The sequence below is a fragment of the Saimiri boliviensis genome, chromosome 10, assembly GCF_048565385.1.
Source record: "Saimiri boliviensis isolate mSaiBol1 chromosome 10, mSaiBol1.pri, whole genome shotgun sequence".
NCBI classification, from domain to species: Eukaryota; Metazoa; Chordata; class Mammalia; order Primates; family Cebidae; genus Saimiri; species Saimiri boliviensis.
Window position 1 is genome coordinate 72,854,407 of NC_133458.1, and position 25,284 is coordinate 72,879,690.

The 25,284-nt window shown below is 35.7% G+C and overlaps 1 protein-coding gene and 1 long non-coding RNA gene across 3 annotated transcripts in view; one reads left to right on the forward strand and one right to left on the reverse strand.

Moving 5' to 3' along the window:
- The window catches only part of SDHAF3 (succinate dehydrogenase complex assembly factor 3), a 58,714-nt gene extending 37,792 nt beyond the window's left edge, over window positions 1–20,922 (forward strand). The window contains exon 2 of the mRNA XM_003921238.4: window positions 13,862–20,922. Within this exon, the coding sequence (XP_003921287.1) occupies window positions 13,862–14,029 (168 nt within the window). The 3' untranslated portion in view covers window positions 14,030–20,922. The remainder of the gene's footprint in view (window positions 1–13,861) is intronic.
- The window catches only part of LOC141580092 (uncharacterized), a 70,364-nt gene continuing 46,021 nt past the window's right edge, over window positions 942–25,284 (reverse strand). The window contains exons 2-3 of one of the 2 annotated variants that reach the window (XR_012512128.1): window positions 13,121–13,211; window positions 942–8,454 (exon numbers count right to left, since the gene is read on the reverse strand). This is a non-coding gene — a long non-coding RNA (uncharacterized LOC141580092). Of the gene's footprint in view, window positions 13,212–25,284 lie in introns of both variants that reach the window. The other variant, XR_012512129.1, reaches the window with a different exon arrangement.

The window sequence follows — 25,284 nt, forward strand, 5'->3', positions numbered from 1 at the left end:
GAACTAATATTTCAGGTTTACTTTAGAATGCCCTTGACCAAGAGAAGGGACTATTCAGTTAATTGTTGGGGGGAAGGGGGGTGGGGGCAGCTTAGAATTTTATTTTGGGTTTACAGGAACTATAGGTAGTTAGTAATGATGCTGGTGAAATAAGGTGTCAAATGAAGAATCTTAGAGAATAGTAAAAATAATTGCCATCTGAAAGTTATTCATTTAGCATAGTCAACAATGCGTAATGGATTTTATGTACTTTATCCACTATAGGGTCTTGCTCAGGGCATCAAAATACTAATTTGATCTAGGCACTTTCTTTCTTGACAATGCTTGATAAGATTTTACAGCTTTCAATGATTTTTTCTTTTCATGCCAAGGCAGTTAAAGAGGAGTGTTTTCAGGGTGGATTTACATGTAACCACCTGATATGGTTTCGATTTGTGTCCCCTCCCAGATCTCATGCTGAGTTGGAGGAGGGGCCTGGTGGGATGTGATTGGATCATAGGGTCAGATTTCCACCTTGCTGTTCTCATGATAGTGAGTTCTCATGAGATCTGATGATTTAAAGGTGTGTAGCACTTCCGCCTTGGCTCGCTCACTCTCCTGCGGCCATGTGGAAAAGGTGCTTGCTTTCCCTTCATCTTCTGCTATGATTGTACATTTCCTGAGGCCTCTTAGTCATGTTTCCTGTTCAGGCTTTGGAACTGTGAGTCAGTTAAACATCTTTTCTTAAAAAATTACCCAGTCTCGTGTTGAACAATGAGAACACATGGACACAGGGAGGGGAGCACTACACACTGGGGTCCGTTGGGGGGAAATGGGGGAGGGGTGGGGGGGGTGGGGAGGTGGGAAGAGATAGTATGGGGAGAAATGACAGATACAGGTGAGGGGACGGAAGGCAGCAAACCACACTGCCAAGTGTGTACCTATGCAACAATCTTGCATGTTCATCACATGTACCCCAAAACCTAAAATGCAATAAAAAAAAAAAGGAAAAAAAAAATTACCCTGTCTCACGTAGTTTTTTTGGAAGTATGAGAATAGACTAATGCACTACCCAATGTGTTCACCATGCCTGCTACCTAGACAGAGCCAGTTTATCAAGACAGGGGAATTGCAATAGAGAAAGAGTAATTCACACAGAGTCAGCTGTCTAGGAGGCAAGTTTATTATTATTCAAATCAGTCTCTCTGAGCACTTGGGATCTGGGTTATTAAGGATGATTTGCTGGGTGGAGAACAGTCTGGAGTACTGATTGATTGTATCAGAGATTAAATCATACATAGTTGAAGCTATCCTCTTGCACTGAGTCAGTTCCTGGGTCAGGGGCCACAAGATCAGATGAGCCAGTTTATTGGTCTGGTGGGTAGTGCCAGCTGAACCAAGTGCAGGGTCTGCAAAATAAGAACTAATCTTGATAGAGGCAGGAGGTGGACAAATGCCTAGGCAGGTAAGAAAGGGTCTCTGGACAATCTCCAACCAGCCCCACAAGTGTTTACACTGGATGTTTTTGTGCAGATAAGGGAATACCTGCACAGGGTCTTGCCTGGGCATGCCCACAATGAACTGGAGGTCCACATGCACTGGGGGAATAGGGTGGAGCCACCAGGAGCTGGTGCCTTATGCAGGGGAGTAGCCTGGTCTCTTCAGCTCATGTGTGGGAGCCCTGGTATTCAGTTTGTGAGGTGGGAACCTGCTGACAGGACTCCCTCTTTTTGCCGAGAGCTTTCTTTTTGCTTGATAAATTTTGCCCTCCTCACCCTTCAGTGTTCAGATGCCCAATTTTTCCTGGTTATGAGACAAGAACCTGAATTTAGCTGAACTAAACTTAGAGAAAAAAAATCCCACATCAATCTTAAGTTTCACAATAGTGGTATTATTCCCAGGAGCAATTTGGGGAGAGTCAAAATGTAGCCTCCAGCTGCATGACTCTTAAATCATAATCTTTTAGCTAATTTGTTAGTCCTACAAACAGCAGTCTAGTCCCTAGACAAGAAGGGGGTTCGTTTTGGGAAAGATTATCTTTATTTCAAACTGTAAACTAATTTCTCCCAAAGTTAATTCAGTCTGTGCCTAGGAATGAATAAGGACAGCTTAGAGGTTAGAAGCAAGATGGAGTTGGTCAGATCTCTTTCACTGTTTCAGTTATAATTTTGCAGTGGTGGTTTCAGTCCCTCCCTTTGGGTTTTATAACACCTTAATCTTAAGATATGGGCTAATGAAATGGAAAAAGTGAGACAACTCCTCTAACTTCTTCCTGCTAACTGGGGGTGTAATTGGGATAGGTGTTGACCCCAAAGTGGGAGGTTTCATGTACTTGGCTTCTGTGTTTTCCTCATGCCTTTTACATTCGTTATGATGTTACTTCGTTAACTAATTTTTGTTCCCTCTTCTTTTATCCCATGTTTTAAGCGTATCAATAAATATCATGTTAATTTCTTATATACTTATTCTCATATATTCTCCTTTAGTGAGTGCACTATCTTATTTGTTTGGTATTTTAGATTGATTACAGATGTGTAGATTTTGGGTGAATGTTATTGTGATAATGCTACTCTCTTTCATTAGGTTAATTAGAATAACATTTAAATGCAGAAGATAACTTGTAAGACATTATAGTATATTTAAATGTTCTGTTAAAATTTGCCTTTCAGAAACAAAGTATTAATATCATAGTAGTCTGCTTTGGATCTGTATTACCCCAAATTGAACTGTAAAGGTATTGTCAGTTTCACGTGATTTTTAAAAATGTTACTTGATTTGATGTAGTAACTCACTTGATAATAGATACCTTTGGAGAGTAAGAATTATGGAGATTGCTATATATTTTTTTGATGACAGCTACAATCTAAATTTGTTATAAAACATACTCATTTTATTTTCTCAATGAATTGAGTATTTTCTAAACAGATTACATCATAATAGAATTTGAATGCATCATGTTCTTAAGTCGGTTTATGTGTGTGTGTGTGTGTGTGTGTGTGTGTGTAATATAGAATTAACCTGCATTGCAGATTAACAGGTAGTTAAAAATCTATTGTTAAATGCATTTTTTTTTCTGTAGAGTTAAAAAGCCTGATTATAAAAATGTAAAAAAAAAGAAAAATCAAATTAGAGTTTTGAACTCTGTACGTTTTAATGTCTAGGAGTGAACTTTTTGTTCTATTTTCTTAACTATTACAATTTAGCTAGTTTTTGATGATTAATATTGATAGTAAAGTATTTGGAGGAAAAGAATTTTTTCAAAAGCTTTTTTTGAGTTTTAGATATCAGCCTCATAAGCTGTTTTTTGTTCTCCATCCATTTTTAAATCAGTGTCCAGGCATTTTTATCTAACTGGATTATTGTCATCCTTCGTTAGTATAGTTAAGCTTACTTTCTTGCTAATTTCCTAGAACCCATCCTAACCTCCAAAAATGGCATTGGGGTATAAGTGAGTAAGTGAGTAATGTAAGAAGGAGTTGGCTAGTTCCTTTTTTTTTTTTTTTTTTTTAAGCATAAGAGCTTTACTGTGGCATCATGGATCCACAGTGAACCACACATATTAATGTATACACTTTGGTGAGTTTTGAAATATGTATCCACCCGTGAAACTATCACCACAGTCAAAGTAACAGAAAAGTCTGTCACTCCAGAAAATTTCCTGTGCCTCACTGTATTCTATTCCTTGCTATTACACTCTCTCTCTCTTTTCACGTAGGGAAATTATATTACTAAAAAATAAATTTTAAGTTTGTATATAAAACATAAAATGATCTTTTCTGTTACTCAGTGTGAGAGGTAGCTGTTTCTTACTCTCTCCTCCTGTTTCTCTCTCTGTCTCTCTCTAAATAAACCACTATCTACAAAAAAAAAAAAAAAACAACAAACAAACAAAAAAGTGTAAAATGTACAAATAGTCCATTTACCCAATCAGGAAAATGCATTTTTAAAATAAGTTTTATGAATACATTTTTAGATGGTGAAGTAAAACAAGTTATGTAATATTACCTTAAGTACAATGCTATTACTGTTTCTAGGAACTTTTGGATGATTTTCATAAACAAGAATGTGCTTATTTTTTGTGCTGACTTCTCATTTCTGACATTATGACATTTAATTTGTAAGTGTCCAATATCACAGGCATACAGAATTTATTGTAGACAAATGTAAAGAATATTTGTGAACTAGGTTTTCTATAACATTTCCTTACTACTTTCTTAGCCAATAACTTTGTTTTTACTTTTCTTTTTTTTTTCTTTGCTGTGCTATGTCACAACTAACACCTTTTCTGCTGATCTTTGGGAGTCACAGGTGAATCTTGAGTTGGCTTTACAGAGGAACCTGGGGAATTTAACTTCACAGAGGGTTAAGCTTCTTGGCCACCTGAGAAATTCACTTGTTGGTGACACTAGTGTTACTTTCTATTCTTTACATTCTGTAAATCAAAGTATTGTATATTACAAGTGTTTGCAGGCTAAGAAATAGCATGTATAATCTATCTGTGACTTGGAAATCATAAAACTTGGTCAGAATGAGCCCAATAAGCCAAATTTATTGTCATTGCCGATGTAGGTTCTTTTTTTCTGTAATATATTCTGTATTAATGACTTGGGCAGATGTGATTCAAATCCCCACAGTGGCTTTGAATGTAGTTATAGTAATTCAGGTAACTTTTAGGTTTCTTGTGGAAAGTGGTGTTTTTGTTTTTACTCCTCTAGGAGACATGATATTTTTAATAAGTTCTCTGGGGAAAGCTTGATCAAATCCTCCTAACTTAGGTTTATTGGTTCAGTGTTGCTAAGTAGAATCTTAGAATAATTGAATAATTCGGGGCAAAAGTTACCCTTTTCTTCCCCAGATCTAATATTTGGCTTTCTCTTTGGATGTTTACATTGAAGAATACAAATAATCTATAAAAAATTGTCATTTTAGCTATCCAGGAAGTTGTGAGAATGGTAACACCATGTATGCCTATTTTAAAAGGGAATTTATAATTTATGTAATTCAAAAGAATGATAGGCATCAGACTAATTCTGATTGTGGCAGTATTTTTATGATTTAACCTAAAATCTTTTATGCTATTGAGGAAATTCTTTGTATATAAAATATTTTAAAAGTCATTTTTAATGGTACAGATGTTACACAGTTTGGTATTTTCTTCAACTCTGTATAGTCGATGAGTACCTTAAAAATGCTGTTTTCATAAAATGTTTTAAACCACTTCATTTTAGTATTAAAGGAGGCCTATGATACATTTTTTTCGAAATACAAATAGCCTTTTGTGAGGCAACTAATTTTCTTTATTTACAGAGCTTGACAGTTCAGATTTTCATATATCATTATTAGTTTTGGGTTATTTATGTGGAATTTTGTTTTAAAGAACACAGTTGAGCAAATACCAGATATGTGATTTATCTGCAAATTTTTCCTATAGCTATTCCTCCCTACTTTCTTTCCCTTTCATTTAATTACTTAAATAGTATTATTATAAAATACCAAAACAGTACAGAGCTGAGGTCTTCAGAACAAAATGTGAAAAAGTATTCTTCAAAAATTTCTCGGTATCCTTTCAGCCTTTGTTTTTGTATACAAATATATAATTCTTCACATATATAAATTTGTACATGTTTTGAAGCATATACAAATGGCATATTTTTGCTGGTTATTTTACTTGGGAAGCTTTTCATGTCAGTACATGTTTGACCTGATTTTTAACTATTGCATACTTTTCTGTAGCCTAGATTAACTAGTTAATTTGACCAATCCTTATAATTCTTTCTATATGTATGTATGTTTTAAGGTATAAATGGATCCAGTAGCTTTTCTGCCTTCATAGTCCTGTTACTCACAGAGTCCTCAACTCTCTGAAATCCACTGTTTTCTTGGTTCTTGTCTTTCTGTGACTGTATCACCATTCCATATTCAAACCCCATTCTCTTCTTCCAATGCTGTTCTTTATTGAAATCTTAAATTGTGACCCAGATTTGTTTATTGACCCAGTCAGTCTCAATTTTTGTATGTCAGTTATGTAAGGAATTGTGCCTCTTTGATGCTAGCCTCTGGGGAAATTCAGTGTTTCACATTATAAATGTAAATAGTAATGGTACACAAAGTAAATTAAATAAAGGTTCACCAGCTATGTGCTAAAGTGACAATTCTGAAATCCCATGGTTTTGATGAGGAAATTACTGTGAAACCTATTTAAAAATGATTTTGGTATGTCTTGGATTTTAAAAATGTATATTGTAAAAAATTATATGTTTAATATTTCTAGAAACAGAAGAATAACTACTGGTAAGTCAAGGCTTTCTTTATAAAAGAACTTTAGGTGTTCCCCAACCTTTTTGGGATTGGTTTTGTGGAAGACAATTTTTCCACTGGTTGTGGAAGATGGTTTTGGGATGAACCGGATCCACCTCAGATCATCAGGCATTAGATTCTCATAAGGAGCACACAACATAGATCCTTTGCATAAGCAATTTCCAATAGGGTTCATGCTCCTATGACAATCTAATGCCACTGCTGACCTGACAGGAGGTGATGCTTGCCTGGTTCGTAACAGGCCATTGACTGTACCAGTCTGTGGCCTAGAGGTTGGGGACTCCTGCTCTAATGAACACTTAGTAGAGAGGAAGGAATGACAGTAAATTGGTTAATTGACAGCATGAGAATCTAACAAATTAACAGCAAGAAGTATAAAAGTTTGTTAGCCATGTTATTATGATTTCATTGAAATATTAAGCTCTCGAGATTGAGAAAAGATACCTTCAAAGCTAACTAGTTTTTTTTCTTCTTGCACCATGATACATTCACAAGAAAAAAATCTTGTGATGGTTTACCAGTATTTGAATCTGAGTAAAACACGGTTTGTTTTTTCTTTGCTGATTTTCAAAAATTTAAATTGGGCTTTGAAGACAGTATCCTTCACTCATTGAAACAAAAAGAATTGAGAGCTGTGATTTTTGGTTTGATAAAACTATATGAGAACATTCTCTTTCCAGAGTTATAGGCTTGTGTTTAGACTTAGGCCAAGAGTAGCTCTTCAGTACCTGGGAAGCTTTGTTGATAATAGTTTTGGTTGAATGTTTCTAATTTTAAGTTATATATGAATGTGTGTGTGTGCACATGTATGTGCATTTTTTAAAAAATTAATGGGATAAATCTCAATCACATACAGATGTAGAGAAAATATAATGAACCACTTTGTATCTATTGCTCGACTTCAACAGTTATGCAACCCGATTGGCCATGAGTTGATCTGTACCCACACCTATTTCTTCCATATTATTTTTAAATCAAATCACAAACATAAAATTTTAATGTACAGATATTTTAATAGGTCCCTAAAAGAGACTCTTTAAAGTCATGACTGTACTATTATGTCACCTCCAAAATTAGAAATAATGCCAAAGGTTCAGTCAGTTTTTTATGTTTCTGGATTCTCTATTTTGTTTAAAGGCAGTCTTACTCTATCACCCAGACTGGAACACAGGGGCACAACTGTGGCTCACTGCAACCTCCGACTCCTAGTTTCAAGCAATTCTCCTGCTTTAGCCTTCTGAATAGCTGGGATTACAGGTGCATGCCACCATGCCCAGCTAAGTTTTGTATTTTTTGTAGAGATGAGGTTTCACCATATTGGCCAGGCTAGTCTTTAACTCCTGGACTCAGGTGATCTACCCACCTCCCAAAGTGCTAGAATTTAAGGCATGAGCCACTGCTAGCATTTTTGTTCAAATAAGAAATAAATATATGTATTATAATGAGTTAATATACCTGTTAAATCTTAATTTTTTTTTCCTCTTTGAATTAAAATTTAGACTTACAGAAGAGAGTTGCAAAGATAGTACAGGTTTCCTGTACCATTCTGCAAGTGACTTCCCCTATTAACAGCCTACATAACCATAGTACATTTATAAAAACTAAGAAGTTAACATTGATGCAGTATTGACTAAAGTATAGAGTATATTCAGTTTCACTAGCTTTCATAGGAATGTTATTTTTTTTCCTGTTGGCAGGGCGTAATCCAAGATCTGACATCACATGTAGTCATCAGAGCTCCTTAGTTTCCCCTAATATGTGATAGTTCTTTCCTTCCTTTTTCCTTGTCATTGATGGCCTTAAAACTTTTGAAGAGTACTGATGAGTTATTTTATAGAGTGTCCCTTAATTGAAGTTCGTCTGATGTTTTCTTATGATTAGGCTGAGGTTGTGCGTTATTAGGAAGAACACCACAGAGGTGATACATCCTCTCAGTGCATAATTATTGGGAGGTACATGAGGGCAGTGTGACTTATTACTGGTGATGTTTACCTTGATCATTTCATTGAGTGGTATCTTTTAGCTTTCCTCACTGTAAAGTTGCTATTTTTCCTTTATTACTTCTGAGACTGGGGTTGTTAACGTAGTTTTTCATAGTCTGAATCATGCTGATTGCAGTCCCGTGGTGTCGTTTAACACTTACGTCTCTTGTGTTTCCTGTAAATTGATAATTAGATGTAGAGGCTTATTAGGTACATGTTGATTTTTGTTGTTGCTGTTTGGTATAGGCAATATGTACTTCTATCAGGAGGCACATAATATCTGGTTGTTTCTCTTTTTATGCTATTCCTTGAAATGGTTTATTTAGCTCAATCCCAAATGCTGGTAAGAAGAAATCTTATATATAGTTCATTTTTATTCTTTAAAAAATGTACAATAGATAAATGAGTTTTAAAATTTTTGGTTTAGTGGCACATGTGAAGGTTTGTTGCATAGGTAAACTTGTGTCACGGGGTTTGTTGTACAGATGAGTTCATCACCGAGTCATTAAGCTCAGTATCCAATAGTTATTTCTCCTACCCTCATGTAGGTATCTGTTCCCCTCTTTGTGTTCACGTGTTCTGATCATTTAGCTTCCACTTATAAGTGAGAACTTGTGGCGTTTGGTTTACTAAAAACTTTGTAGTCCTTTTGGCCTCCCAAAGCTCTGGGATTACAGATGTGAGCCACTGTGCTCGGACATACCATTAATTTGATAGTATCAATTTGATTCAGACTATAAGCAAGTTTAATATATGGTAGAGAATTAGAAAGTACAGTGAAGGCACAGCTAGCCTTAAAATATTTCTGATTGTTCTGTCACTGATAAACTGGTACTACAGCTTCTCTGCCTTTTCAAAAACTCTGGTGGGAAATAGTATAGCATGAAGGTTAGTTTTCTCTACTAAGAGACTTTAAAACTGTTTCTGTAGTTCACTGCTGTATTAATTTCCTCTGTGTGCTGTAATAAATTACCACAGGTTGGCTTAAAACAATAGTATATTTTAGAGAGCCCTAATTAAAGAGTGAGACTCTAGGGGAGAAATCCACATCTTTCAGCTTCTGGTGTATGAAGGATTCCCTTGACTTTGGGCCACATCACTCCAAAATGATTTTGTCTTCATATCACGTTCTCCTCCGTATGCCTAATTTCTCTTATCCCCTCTAAGAATACTTGTGAATGTATTTTCTGACTGATCAGGATAATCTCCTCTCAAAATCCTTAATTTAATCACACCTGCAAAACCTATAAGGTACATAAGTAACAGTGCGAGATTAGGACTTATATAATATATATAAGTAACAGTGCGAGATCAGGACTTGACATCTTTTGGGGACACCATTCAGCCTGCTGCGCCTGCTCTCACTGTACTCAAAGTGTCTCTCTTCAATTGCTTGCTGCTGCTTGAAGCAGCTGCTTAACTTATCCTGAGGAAGCACTGCACATTCTCTTTGGTTGAAGAGAGCAATCATAAGAGTCTTCTAACTTTCAGGATAGCTTTATTCTTAGAAGCCAGCATGATAACAGTTTGAAACCAAAGGATGCTGTTAGTTAATGTGTAGTGTAGTATTTTTCTGTTCTGAGTCTCCTCCCTCCAGGTAGATATGCTTGACAGGGTGACCTAGTCATAAAGTCACATTTTATTGCTGCAGTTTCTGTATCTGGACACCTCCAAATTGTGTCCTGAAGTTATTTTTATTTTGGTCATTCTTGCGTCTTGTCAGGAAAGGAATGCTGCTGCAAGTACATGGAGTCAAAGAGTAGTAGGTAATGGGTGGTGGTGCAGGGGGAAAGGGTTTTTTTTTTTTTCTTTTCATGACAGTCTTCCTACCCAAGATGTTTATTCACTGATCATTCCTCACACATGAAATAGATTTCTAGTTTCCATAAGAAGCATCATTGCCATAAAGTTATAAAGTTTTTCAAAACTGGAAAAGTTATGTATTTACCATTCAGATTTAACAAATATTGATATTTTGAAGAATTTACTTGAGATCACTCTTTTTGAAAGTAACTAAAGGTACAGCTAAAATTCCATTCCCCCTTCTTACTCCTCAGAGGTAATCAGGATCCTGATATTGGTTGCTTCCATGCTTGTTTTTATGTTTTGTATATTTGCACGTATTTGTAAATATTTTCTTTTTTGAATTTAAAAAAAAAAGATTTTGCTTTATTTTTCAACAATTTATATGCTTAGGTATAGTATTATTTTGTATTTTGCTTAGAACTTGCTAAGCTTCTTGAATTTGTTTTTCTGCTAAGGCACTTCTGTGGATTCCACTTAAATGTATAGTAAATCTTTTGGCATTGTTTCACAGATCAGTGATATTTTATTCATTTTTAAATAGTTTTTTTGTCTTTAAAATTGGATAATTTCTATTGCTATATTTTCAGCTTAATGTATCTTCCCTTCATCTCCAGTCTACTAAGTGACATTTAAAAAATTCCAGATACTGCATTTTTGAGTTCTAGAGATTATTTGGTTCTTACGATTCTTCATTCTCTGCTGAAATTTTTCTGCCCATCTATGAGGACTTTATTTTCTTTTACATAACATTTATAGTAGGTGCTATAAAATCTTTTTCTGCTAATTCTAATGTCTGAATAATCTCAGGCACTGGTCTCCATTGATTGCCTTTTCTCTTGGCTATGTTTGTAATAATTTTGAATATTTTTCCTGGATACTGTAAATGATACATTATAGAGACATTATTCCAGATTTTTCCTTCACCCAAACAGAAACTCTGTGGCCATTAAGCAGTAACAGCCTTTCCTACCTCCTCCCAGCCCTTAGTACTCTCTATTCTACATATTTCATTTAAGTGGGATAATATAATATTTGTCTTTCTGTGTTTGGCTGCTTCACTTAGCATAATGTTTTCAAGGTTTATCCATGTCATATGCATCAGAACTTTATTCCATTTTAAGGGTGATAAATATTCCATTGTATGTCTATACCACATTTTGTTTATCTGCTTGCTTCTGGACATCTAAGGTTATTTTCCAAATATTGTCTGTTTTTAATATTGCTGCTGTGAACATGGGTATACAAATATGTGCTTGAGTTCATGCTCTCAGTTATTTTGGTATATACCTATGGTGCATTTAATCATATGGTAATTCTGTTTTAACTTTGAGGAACTGCCAATCTTTTGTGCAGTGCCTATACCATTTTATATTCCCATCATTCATAGCCTTGCCAACACCCCTTATTTTCTGGAGTTTAAAAAATTATTTTAGTAGACATCTTGGTGTGAAGTGGCATATCATTGTAGTTTTCATTTACATTTTTTTAAATGAGAAGTGATTTTGAGCACCTGTACTTGGCCATCTGTATATCTTCTTTGGAGAAATGTCTATTCATGTACTTCACCCATTTTTAAATTGGGTGTCTTTTTTGTTGTGGTTCTTAATATATTCTGGATAGTAAACCCTTATCAGATAGGATTTGCAAATTTTTTCTTATTCCGTAGCTTGTCTTTGCACTATTAAGTGTCCTTTGATGCACAGAAGTTTTAAATTTTGATGCTGTCCAATTTATCAATTTTTGTTGTTGCTGCTTGGACTTTTGGTGTCATATCTAAGAACCTATTGCCAAATCAAAGGACATAGTCATAAAGATTTACCTATTTGTTTTCTTCTAGGATTTTCATGATTTTAGCTATTATATTTGAGTTCATTTTTGTATATGGAGGAAGATGGGGGTCTAACTTCATTTGCATGTGGAAATTCAGTTTGCCCCCCAGCACCATTTGGGGATCAGACTATTTTTTCCTCCATTCAATGGATTTGACATCTTTCTAAAAAATCTATTGGCTATATATGTAAGGATTTTCTTCTAGACTGTCTATTCTATTGGTGTTATGTATCTATACTAATGCCAGTACCATACTGTTTTAAGGTAGCTTTCAAGTTTTAAAATTGGGAGTTGTGAGTCCTCTAGTTTTGTTCTTGTTCAAGATTGTTTTTGCTATTTATTTATTTCCATTTTTGCAAATGAGTAACTTTTACGGAGATTCATCCATGTTGATACATAGACTTTTAGCCTTTTTGTTGTTACTTCTTTATTATTTGAGTAAGTTTTAGTGTATTTGACTTCTTTCCTATTAAAGTACAATTGTTACCAAGTTTTTGCATTAACAATGAACATCTTATGTATGATATTTGTTCAGATGTTTGGTACTTCTCAACCAGGGTGATTTTTGCGTACCAGGAAACCTTTGGCAGTGTTTGGAGACATTTTTGATTATCAAGACTAGGAGAGGTTGTTGCTCCTAAACATCTACAATGCAAGAGCAGACTCCCACCAACCTTCTCCACTGCCAACAAAATAGTACCAAGGTTGAAAAACCCCGCTCTGAAGCATATACTTAGAAGTGGAATTAAGAAAACCTGAAGTGTTTTCATAAGTGGATTTCTGTAAATCATGGAGAAAATATTTTCTCCATAAGTTAAGGTTTGGAATGTTTGGAATTAAAGTTGCTCTGGCAACGTTCCCATTCCAGCAATTACAAGAAATTTAGGTATCTCAAGCCAGATTGAGTAGCAGCATTATCCATAGTTAGCCAGTTCATTCACTTTAACTTTATGAACTAAAATACATTGGTACTTCATCTGTGAGTGACAGTCTATTTTAAAACAGTGGCACTTGTACAGATGGGGATAGTTGAAATATTAGGCTGAATGTACTTAATGAATAAAAAGCAAAACTAGAATATGAAAAAGTTTTTCTTGACACAGATGGTTGTTACATATTGAAAGCTTAAAGGTTTAAGAAGTTTTTCTCCAGTGTATTTTAAACTAAAATTGTACTTGAAGACATAGGAATAAACTTAGACTTACTTGAAGATGTCTTACATGTCACTGTGGAATACTGTGCAGCCATAAAAAGGATGAAGTCATGTCCTTTTACAGCAGCATGGGTGCCATAATTCTAAGCAAATTAACACAGGAACAGAGAAAATGTTAAGGGGGAGCTAAACATTGAGCACACATGGATGTAAATAGGGAAGAATTGACAGGATGGACTACTGGAGGGAGGTATGGGTTGAAAAACTACCATGCTTACTCCCTGGGTGACAGGATCAGTACCCAAAACTTGAGCATCATGTAATTATTAACCATGTAACGAACCTACACATGTACCCCTTGTATTTAGGGGATACATGTGAAGGTTTAAAATGAAAGCTGGGGGGAAAAAGACCCATGGTTCCTGTTTGAGAATCTGTTGGAAGCTATGGCCCTAGAAACGACGTCCATACTTGTGTAACTACAGTTTTGCACATGTTTTGAAGTGGTTTATGCATGCTCCTGAAGCCCATCCATGAACTCACCATGCCCTACTTATTTTCAGGTTAAAATTTTTGCTAAAAATTGATTGAAATTCTTAAAGTGCTAAAAAATAGATACACATAAAATTATCAATGAATTGTATCTTCACAACTATATTTGTACCTTCCTAACCAAATGCTTCTGCATTTAGTGATGAGGAAAAATAGGTGACTTGGAATTAGAATTCAAGTCTTCTAATGTTAAATACTAGTTAAACTTTATGTCTATAACCTTCATTCTTTCTCTTTTTAGGTGTATGCAACAGTGTTATTGCAACAAGCTAATGAAAACAGGCAAAATTCAACTGGAAAAGCATGTTTTGGCATCTTCCTCCCAGAAGAAAAACTTAATGACTTTCGTGATGAACAAATTGGACAGTTGCAGGAGCTGATGCAAGAAGCCACGAAACCCAATTGGTAATTTAGTGATTCTGAGTCTGCGGAACCAAAATTGTAGTCTACATCAAAGCTTAACAAGACATGCAAGAATTTAGAACCCTTACTTTAATTATCACTGGTTTTTGAAATATTCAAGCTTTGAAAATGCCTGTTACTAATGAAATATTTTATTTTTGGATATTATAAATGTAATATATGGATCAAGATCACTAGTGACAATTGAAAAAACGTCATTGGAATAATAGCACTTGATGTATGAAATTCGATTTTACAACTAAATAGGAAAGAATGGATCAAAATAGACAAGTTTCTAGAATTTTGCTGAAAAAATTTTAAAATGCTATTCTCATCCAAGAATATTAGCCTTCTGGCTTTTCTTTAGCTTCATCAAAGAAGTATGTTGTGATAATGATAGATGTAGAATTCTAGCAAGGTTATTTTTTAAATACATTCATTCTGAACATCTCTTCTCCCTGCATCACTGTTCATTCACAATAAAAGGTTAGGGAGAAACTTTAAAATTCACTTACTATCAATCATTGGTATAACAGACTATACAAAGTATAATATTCCTAGAGTGTTCATTTATAATAACCCCTGACATAATGTGTAGCTACCTTGAAACTTTTTTTTATTACCTAATAGTTGAGGAGATTACAAATCAACTTATTAAATATAAAAAATGGTAACTCCCTCTAAAAAATAAGATGAATTTAAAAAATATGCTAAATGACTTATATCTTTAGTTATTGAAAGCTGACTCCCAGTGTGATACTATTAGGCGGTAGAGCCTTTAGGAGGTGATTGTCATATGGGATTAGTACCCTTATAAAAGAAGCTCCAGAGAGATCTCTTGCCCCTTCTACCATATGAGGATACAGTGAGAAGATGTTGAAGCAGAAAGTGGCCCCTCATCAGACACTGAATCTGCTGGTGCCCTGATCTTGGACTTTGCAGCCTCCAAAACTAGGAGAAACAGATTTATATTTATAAGCCACTCAGACTGTGGTAATTTGTTATTGCATCCCAAACAGATTAAGACAGTTTTGGAGGCCTACTCCAAGATTCGGAAATGACTATTCTTTAAGATGTACTTGCAATTTATATCATCTCTTTAGAAACTGATTTATGTTTTCTCTGTATATAGCGGGAAGGGCCCCCTTAAGTCCATGCTTTCTTCCTTTTTTTGAGTCAATCTGTCCATTGATCTGTTGGTCTTTTTCAATGAGAAAGATAGTCAATCCATAATTAATCTGTCTATAACAGGATACAACAATGGATAAGATAAAGCTCCTGCCCTCAAGAAGTTTAAAATCTAGTTGTACATTCAGGAGCCTTCTTTCATCCTGAACAAATACATCTGCAAACTCTTTACAGCATTCCTTAAGGAATCACCACACTGTCTTCCACAATGGTTGAACTAATTTACATTCCCACCAACAGTGTAAAGTGTTCCTATTTCTCTACATCCTCTCCAGCATCTGTTGTCTCTAGATTTTTAAATGATTGCCATTCGAACTGGTGTGAGATGATATCTCAATGTAGTTCCAATTTTATTAAAATGACCTTTTATCAACCCAAAGCAGTTTATAGATTCAATGCTATTCCTATTAAGCTAACATGACATTCTTCACAGAACTAGAAAACTATTTTAAAATTAATACAGAACCAAAAAGCCTAAATAGCCAAGGCACTCCTATGCAAAAAGAACAAAGCCGGAGGAATCACAGTACGTGACTTATACTACAGGGCTACAGTAAGCAAAACAGCATGGTACTGGTACAAAAACAGACACATAGACCAGGGGAACAGAATAGAGAGCCTGGAATTAAGCTATACAGTTACAACCATCTGATCTCCCACAAAGGTGACAGAAGCAAGCAATGGAGAAAGGACTTCCTCTTAATAAGTGGTGCTCAGATAACTAGCTAGCCATATGCAGAAGATTGAAACTGGACTCCTTCTTTATACCATGTACAAAAATAAATTCAAGATGGATTAAAGACTTAAATGTAAAACCCAAAACTATAAAAGGCCCGTAAAACAACCTAGTCAGTATTATTCACAACATAGGCACAGACAAATATTTCGTGATGAAGATGCCAAGAACAATTACAACAAAAGCAAAAATTTACAAATGGGATCTAATTCCAACTAAAGAGCTACCCTGAATAAACAGGAAGTCTACAGAATGGGAGAAAGTATTTGCAAACTATGTATTTGACAAAGTTCTATTGTCCACCATCTGTAAGGAAAATACAACCTCATTAAAATGTGGGCAAAAGACATGAACAGACACTCTTCAAAAGAAGACATACTTGCGGCCAACAAGCACATAAGAAAAGCTTAACATCACAGATCATTGGAGAAATGCAAATCAACACCACAATGAGATACTATCTCACACCAGTCAGAAGGGCTACTATTAAAAAGTCCAAAAATAACAGATGCTGGTGAGGTCTTGGAGAAAAAGAAATGCTTATACGCTGTTGGTGGAAAATTTTTAAAAATGTGGTATATATACAACATGGAATACTATGCAGCCATAAAAGAGTGAAATCATGTTCTTTGCAGAAATGTTGATGGAGCTGGAGGCCATTATCCTTAGCAAACTAATGCACAAACAGAAAACCAAATGCCACATGTTCTCATTTATAAGTGAGAGCTAAGTGATGACAACACATGGACACATAGAGGGGAACAACAGACACAGACCCTGAGGCCTGTTGGAGGGTGGGAAGTGGGAGGAGGGAGAGGGAGCAGGAAAAACAACTAATGGGTACTAGACTTAATACCTTACAAAATAGTCTGTACAACAAACCCCTATGACACAAGTTTACTTGTGTAACCTGCACATATATCTCTGAAATTTAAATTTTTTTTAAATTAAAAAAGGATGTGCTTTGTGTAATGAGAGGAAATAAAAGACCAAGAAGATTGTAAAAATGGATGACCCTGAAGGAGCTTTTATTATATTGAATAATGATGTTTTGTGGGGTTAAAAATGAGATATTTTAAAAACATACAAGAATAATGATGTGTGTGTGGTGGGGGGGTGGGTAATGACTGAGGGAATAGCTCAAAGTTTAGATGGTTTGAGAAGTGAATACAATGTACTGATTAACAATTGTAAATATAGATGTGATTTCTAGTGTAACCACTACAAATGATTGTTACATTGAAATGAATGTATAACTTCAAAGCTAGTAGAGTAGAAAAATGAAATAGGAAAATTACAAAATAGAAAAACAAAATGGAATAAGTAGAACAAAATGAGACAATACTAACAGACATAACTAAAATATGTCAGTAATTACATTAAATGTAAATAGACTGAGTTATCCAGTTAAAGGCAGATTGTTAACTGATTAAAAAAATGAAACCAATTATATACTGTTATAAAAGACAACACCTAAACCATAAAATACAAGCAACTGGAAAGTAAGGTGATGGGTAAAGTTATACAAACCAAAAGGAAGCTGATGTGTATATATTAGTATTGGAAAAAAGAAATTGCTAGGGAAAAGAGTCATAATGAAAAGTTAACTTCACTAGGAAGATAATTCAAAATTGGCATTACCAGCCAGGCTCAGTGGCTCAAGCATGTAGTCCCAGCCTGGGTGACAGAGCAAGACTCTTGTAGAGACATAGATAAATCTAGAAACCATCATTCTCAGCAAACTGACAAGAATAGAAAACCAAACACCATGTTTTCACTTCTAGGCAGGTGACGAACAATGAGAACACGTGGGCACAGGGAAGGGAATAACACTCATTGGGCTAGGTGGGGAGGGTGGAAGGGAGAGTAGGAGAGGGCCAGCAGAGAGGATGGGGAGGGATGACACCAGGAGGAATGCCTGATGTAGGCAATGGGGCGGGGGATAGGGAGGATGATGGAGATGGAGACAGCAAACCACCATGGCATGTATGTACCTGTGGAACAATCCTGCAGAATGCAGGATGTGCACATGTACCCTAGAGCCCAAAGTACAATAACAAAAAAAAAATTGGCATTACCTGGTAAGTAAATGATTGAGCAACCCCTTATTTGAGGATGTTAAGACAATTCAAGGTAACCCATGAGTCAAAGAAATGCTTATCTAAACTAGAAGTGGAACTGGACAGTGGTGAAAATACTTAAAATATATGCATTGCAGCTAAAATAGAACTTGGAAGAAATTGATAGATTTAAATGTGTTTAGCAGAAAGAAAGATGTATTAAGGAAAGATACATATATCTTAAGTTATTATAGAAAACGCAAAATAAGCTGAAAGAAAATGGAAGCCAGCCAGGTGTGGTGGCTCACGCCTGTAATCCCAACACTTTGGGAGGTTGAGGTGGGTGGATCACGAAGTTAGGAGCTCAAGACCAGCCCGACCAATATGGTGAAACGCCATCTCTACTAAAAATACAAAAATTAGCCGGGCGTGATGGTATGCACCTGTAGTCTCTGCTACTCGGGAAGCTGAGGCAGGAGAATCGCTGAACCCGGGAGGCGCAAATTGCAGTGAGCTGAGATCGCACCACTGCACTCCAGCCTAGGTGACAGAGTGAGACTCAAATGGAAATAAAGATTAGAGCAGAAATTTCTTTTTAAGGTTTTTTTTTTTTTTTTTTTTTTTTTTTTTTTTTTTTTTTTAAGATTCATAACAGTGATAAAATTCTGGCAAAGTTAAGAAAAAAAGGCACACATATCCTGTATCAAGAATGAAGAGGATATAAATATTTCTGTTATGATGTTAAATATATTATTATGAATAACTTAAAACGAGTAAATTTGTAACATGTAGAAAAAATTGAATTTTAATAAGAATATAGCTTACCAAAATATACAAAATAGTTCTATAGCCATCACAATAATTGAATCATAATTTATAATATTCCCAGAAAGAAAATTCCATCCTAAACAACTTACTTGGTGAGTACTAACAAGTATTCAAAAACTAATTTCAAACTTAAGCCTTTTCAGAAAAAGAGTGATACTTCTTAACTATATGAGCCCAGCAAATACCTGAAAGCAAATGAAGTATGAGAAAGGAAAATTACTGGCCAATTTCACTTAGGAACATAGATTCAAAATTCTAAACTAAGCATTAGCAAGACAAATTTGGCAAACGATAATTCACTAGGAACTAGTTGGGTTTATGCCAGGAATACAAAGTTGTTTTTACATTAAAAAAAACCCAATTACTATGATCAACCACATAAAGGTGATTTAATTATGATCATCTCAGATGGGGAAAAAGCATTTGCTAAGCATTCAGTATCCATTCATGATAAAAATGCTTTTAACAAACCAGGTATAAAGGGCACTTTATCAGTGAAAGGGTTTATACTGAACAGCAGCAGCAAACATGATGAATCATTGAAAGCTTTGTCTTTAAGACTGGGAAAAAGACAGGATATTTGTGATTTCTTCTACTGGATTCAAAACTGATAGTCTCAGATAATATAATTGTATATGTAGAGAATCTAGAAGATTCCACAAATTTCCACAAATTCAGATGAATAAGAGAAATGCGAAAATTGCTATCAATTGAATTCCTGTGTAGCCTGAGAATTTATAAGTAGTTTATCAACAAATATTAAATACTTAGAAACCAGTTTAGAAGAAGATGTTAAAAATTATCTGAAGGAAATTGTAAACTTTCTACTTAAAGTCATTAAAGAAGTCTTAAATAAAGTGGCACTCCACAGTCAAGGATTAGAAGATTTAATATTGTAAATATCTTGTTTCCAAATGGTCTGTAGTTTCAATGCAGTCTTCATCTAATTTCTAAATGTTTTAATTTTTAAAACTGACAAGCTTATTTTAAAATTTATATGAAATTGTAAAGGGCCAAGAATAACCAAGGCATTCTTAAGAACAATGTAATAAGACTTACCCTACTAGATGTCAAAATATAGCTTTAGTTATTAAGATAATATAGCTTCTTATTATGTGGAGCCTTAACTTATGGCAATGATGTACTGCACTATAATGGAGAAAGGACTGCTTTTCAATAGACTGTTCTGGAACAGTGGTATTTTTCTAGGGAAAAAAAAACTTCGGTGTCTCAAATTGGTTATAGGTTTCTTAAAGATCAAAATATGAAAGGCAATAATACAATACTGCAAGAAGATAATATAAAAAATATCTTCAAAATATTGAAGTAGAAACAAACTTTTAAGACACCACAAGTTCTAAAGAACAAAATGAGTAAGTCTGATTAAAATGTAGCTTCTTGTTAAAAGTAGTAAAGAATGCAAACACAAGCCTCAGAATATAAAAAGATAGTTCCACCACATATAATGGCCAACAGAACATCTGAAGAACTCCTATAAATCAATGAAAAAAGGGTAAAATTCAATAGAAAATGGGCAAATAATTGAATAAGAAATTCACAAATAAGGAAATTTACATGGTCAGTTAACATAAAAAAAATCCTTGGCCTCCTTTGTAATAGGGAAAAATGCATATATAAATTACAATGAGATTATATTACACAACTTTCAGGTTTGATAAAGTCTGACAATAACAAGTGTTGATGAAGATAAATAATAGAAACTCTTATCCTGCTGGTGGGAGTATAATGTGTTTGGAATACAATTTGGCATTTTCTAGTAAATTGGAAGATTATTATGCATAATACTATTGTATTTTCATGTTACTGCACTGATGGTTGGTTTTACATTGTGGTATGATGGTTGAGTACAGACACTTCTGCCAACTACATGGATTGGAATCCCATTTTCCTAGATTTTTGGCCTTGAACATGTAATTTGATTCATAAAAGTAAGGTCTGTCTCCCTACCCCCAAACCAATTTTTGTTTTCACAGCATTGAGAGTATTAAATTCAAATGAATTAATCTGCGTGAAATGTTCAACAGTACCTGGAATGTAATAAACACTACAATGCATTTTTTATTGTTATTGCTGTTACTGTTATTACTTTGCAACTCACAAAAACAGTTCTAGACAATTTTGTGCTTGTGTGGATTAGGATACTATACAAGAATGTTCATGTAAGAATTTTAGCAGCTTCAGTTTACTTCTAGGGTTTTTATTGTTTTAGCTCTTACGTTTAAGTCTTTAATCTATCTTGAGTGAATTTTTGTATAAGATGTAAGGAAGGGATCCAGTTTTTCCCAACACCATTTATTAAATAGGGAACCCTTTCCCCATTGCTTGTTTTTGTCAAATCAGAAATAATGCTAATGTCCCTTAATAGTAGAATGGGAAAAAAGTTATGATATATAGCAGCAAACCCGAATGAATATATTATTTTCATGTATTCTGATGGATGAAAGAAGTCAAATATGGTGTGAATGCATTAGTAGAACAGATTGGATGGTCAATTATAGAGGAAGTCAGGAAGATATTGCAGAAATCCAGATGAGATAATGGGTTGAACTAAAGTGAAAGTGTAGATAGAAAAACACTGAGTGAATGTCAGAGTTATTAAATAAAATAAACAAGACTTGGTGTGATAGGTTGGATAAAGTTGGGGAAGGAACAAAAGGAATGTATTTCATGCAGAGCTAAGGAAGAGAAACATTATCAAAGATGGCAGTTTCTGATAATGACAGCTGGGTGATTCAGTTCACAGAAAGTGCAAACAGGGTGATCAGGTTTCGGGCAATCGAATGAATGGAGTTTTGAACTGTGGTTTTTGGGTCTTAGGATAGCCAGGGGTGGATATCTGAGGAATGCTTGGATTCAGAGGTATGGAGCTCATGAGAAAGAGATGTAGCCTGGTGAGAGATCTGGATATCATTAAATACATGGCTCAGAGAGCCAAAGAAATTGATGGAGTACCCAGGGAGGGAATGGAGTAAGAAGAGATCTAAGACCAAAATCCTAAGAACAAAATGTGAGGATGATTGGTGTGGTACTTTAAGCAGGTGTTTCTTTTCATTCCTGAATTTGAAAGGTACCATTGACAGTGTCGAGAGTTAGGGCCCATTTACACGACCTCAGGATCTCAGAAAATTTGCCTTGCAGTTTCCTTTTGGAAGAGTTGCTATCATCTAGTGTTCACTGCCATGCCTGCATTGTCTCCCTACACAGGGGACTCTAGTGGGACTACTCTGTTTGTTGGCTTCACTATTTGATGACCAGTAAGGGGTGCTCATCTATGAGGAACTGATGGCAGAGGTACCTAAAGGAATGCTTAGCACCATGCAAGCAACGTGAGAACCTCTGAGTGGGTAAGACCACTGGAAAGCAACTGTCTAAAGGGTCACTTGATGGGGACATGACCAATAGGTGCTGACCCAACAGGTCACCTTTACCAATTCAATTACATTTTCCTCTGGGAGGAAGTGTAATTGTATAGTGGTTAAGGGCATAGGTGCTAGGAAAACTTAAAAGGCTAAAATCCCACTTCTCACTCTTATCAGCCATTTGACACCTAGCAAGTTACTTCATTCCTCTAAGCTTCAGATGAGTCATCTATAAAATAGTAATACCAAATCATAGGGAAGTTGAGGCTTAAATAATTTATGTAACATCCATCTAATAGATGAATAACTATACTATATGTAATCTATATAAGAACCAATATAAATCTCAGTATTCTGTGTTAACTATACATGCTTGATGTCAGTTTATTGCCTCTCTTCTCCAATATGATCCTGCATTAGCAGCTCTGTGATGATGGAAATTTAAGTATTTTTCATTTGTAGTGAGAAAATCTCTAGTTTTATCCAGGGAGAGTGCGGAGGATCATTGTAAAAGCATGGATTTATCTAGAGTGCTGCCATTTTTGCTTCTCCTTTGCTCCTGCACAGATGCCACCAGCATGTGTGTGTTGGGACACCACTGTACTCTGCCAGCTGCATTTCCAGGATATATAGTCTCTTGCCAAGCTTGTAGTCTGGCCTGGACTGCTGATCACCTCACCTGGCACTCAGGACATGATCACTGAACAATCTCAGGCTATGGTGCACTCTGCCCACAAATAAGCTCCAGATGCCCTGACTCCCTCTTTGTGCCTACCGGGCTCTCAGCCTCTGCCCATCTCTATCCAAGTTGCTTATTGTATAATTCTAGACACAAACACGGTGCATTCCAAGCCACACATTTCCTGAGGCCTGATACTCTCTGTGTGCTTGTTAACATCATCAACCTGCCTGCATTGCATAAGGTTGTTTCTTAAGATGCCCAGATAGGCACACTGCATACCTGTCTGTACACAGCCTTACCAATGAGCAGAATCCCAAAACTCCAAATTCCTTTGTAAGCCTGCCTGCCTGCCAGTGCCATCACACCTACTAGAGGGCAATTTCCTGCTTGCTTAGCAACTGTACCCTAGCTCTAGCCTGGGCCACACAGCAAATGCCTCTGCTACCTACTAGACTTTGAATCCCAACCTTGGAAAGGGCCCCTCTTTCCAAGTTTGTTTTTCTGTGGATACTCTGCCTTATCCCTAGGGTATTCCTTTGCGTTCTCTTTACAGCTTTATAACAGCTTTACAGTTACTTCCCTACTTAATACTTTTTATATTAAACTTTCCATATTCAAATTGATGGTTTGTCTCTAGAATGAACACTGACTGACATACTATTTTTAGGTATTACTTTATTCAACTAATATTTATTGAGTCCCTACAGTGTGGCTGACACTTTATAAGTATTTGTCAAACATCAGTGAATAAAACAAAATTTCTGCCTATGGAACTTGGATTCTCTATAGAAAGACTCAGATTGGGTTCTCTCCTCCCACTGCCCAAGATGCTAAAAAGAAAGGCCAATGGGAAGAAGCAGGTAGCCAAAAAAGTAGTGAATCCCTGTTTGAGGAAATACTTAAAGATTATTTTGGCATTGGACAGGACATCCAGCCCAAAAGGGACTTCACCTACTTTGTGAAATGGCCCTGTTGTATCAGGTTGCAGCAGCAGAGAGCCATCCTCTGTAAGTGGCTGAAAGTGCCTTCAGAGATTAACCAGTTCACCCAGGCCTTGTACTGCCAAACAGTTACTCAGCTGCGCAAGCTGGCCCACAAGTACTGACCAGAGAAAAAGAGAAGCAGAGGCTGTTGGCCCAGGCTGAGAAGAAAGCTGCTGGCAAAGGGTATGTCTCCACTAACAGATCACCTGTCTTTTAAGCTGGAATTAACACTGTCACTACCTTGGTAGAGAACAAGGCTCAGCTGGTGATGACTGCACAGGACATGGATCCCATTGAGCTGGTATCTTCTTGCCTGTCCTGTGTTATAAAATGGGGGCCCTTAACTGCATTATCAAGGGAAAGGCAAGACTGGGGCATCAAGTCCACAGGAAGACCTGCACCACTGTAGCCTTCACACAGGTTAACTTGGATGACAAAGGAGCTCTGGTTAAGCTGGTGGAAGCTATCAGGACCAATTACAATGACAGATATGATGAGCTCCCCCGTCACTGGGGAGGCAATGTCCTGGGTCCCAAGTCTGTGGCTTGCATTGCCAAGCTGGAAAAGCCAAAGGTTAAAGATATTGCCACCAAATGGTTAAATGAACACAGCTAAGTTTTCTATACATAAAAATAATTGAAATAATGCAAATTCTCCTTTTAAAAAAAAGACTGAGATTAGGGCAACAGAATTAAACCATGTGAGATGTGTCTTTGCATCTAGAAGACAGAAAGGTACCCTCACATTTCATAAAGCTAAGCTTTGAGAACAACTCCAGTATTTTGAAGATATTCAGAACTGTATTATTTTATGGAATTGTAATGGTGTTGCCTTTCTCTCTACTTTAGTTGGTTTAAAATACTATCTAATCCAAATCCCATTCATTCGAATGTTTTTACCATAATCTTTTTGTTTAGTCATATTTTAAAATCAAATAGCTATTGAGTGAACTTGTCTTACACTTAAAATTAATATATATTTTAAATGTAAAATTTGCTATTCTTGTAGCCTGGTGCTTTGTTCTCCTTTCAGAACAAAAAAATTACAGGGTAATTTTTCTCAAATTCAAATCTGATTATTCACTTCCCTGCTTTAAAACACTTCAATACTATCTTGTTCAAGGTAAGTCCAAACTCACTGCATATTGTTAGATGCTTTACAAGCTAGCCTGAGTTTACCTCTTGAATCACTTAGAGTTGCTAAAACAAAAAACCATATAAAAATTAAACAGTTTAATTGAACAAAGAATGACCCAGAAATCAGGCAGTTTCCAAACCAAAATAGGTTCAGAGAGACTTCAGCACAGCTCTGTGGTAAAAGATGATTTATGGACAGAAAAAGGAAAGTGCTGTACAGAAAATGGAAGTGATACAGAAACAGTTGGATTGATTACAGCTTCATGTTC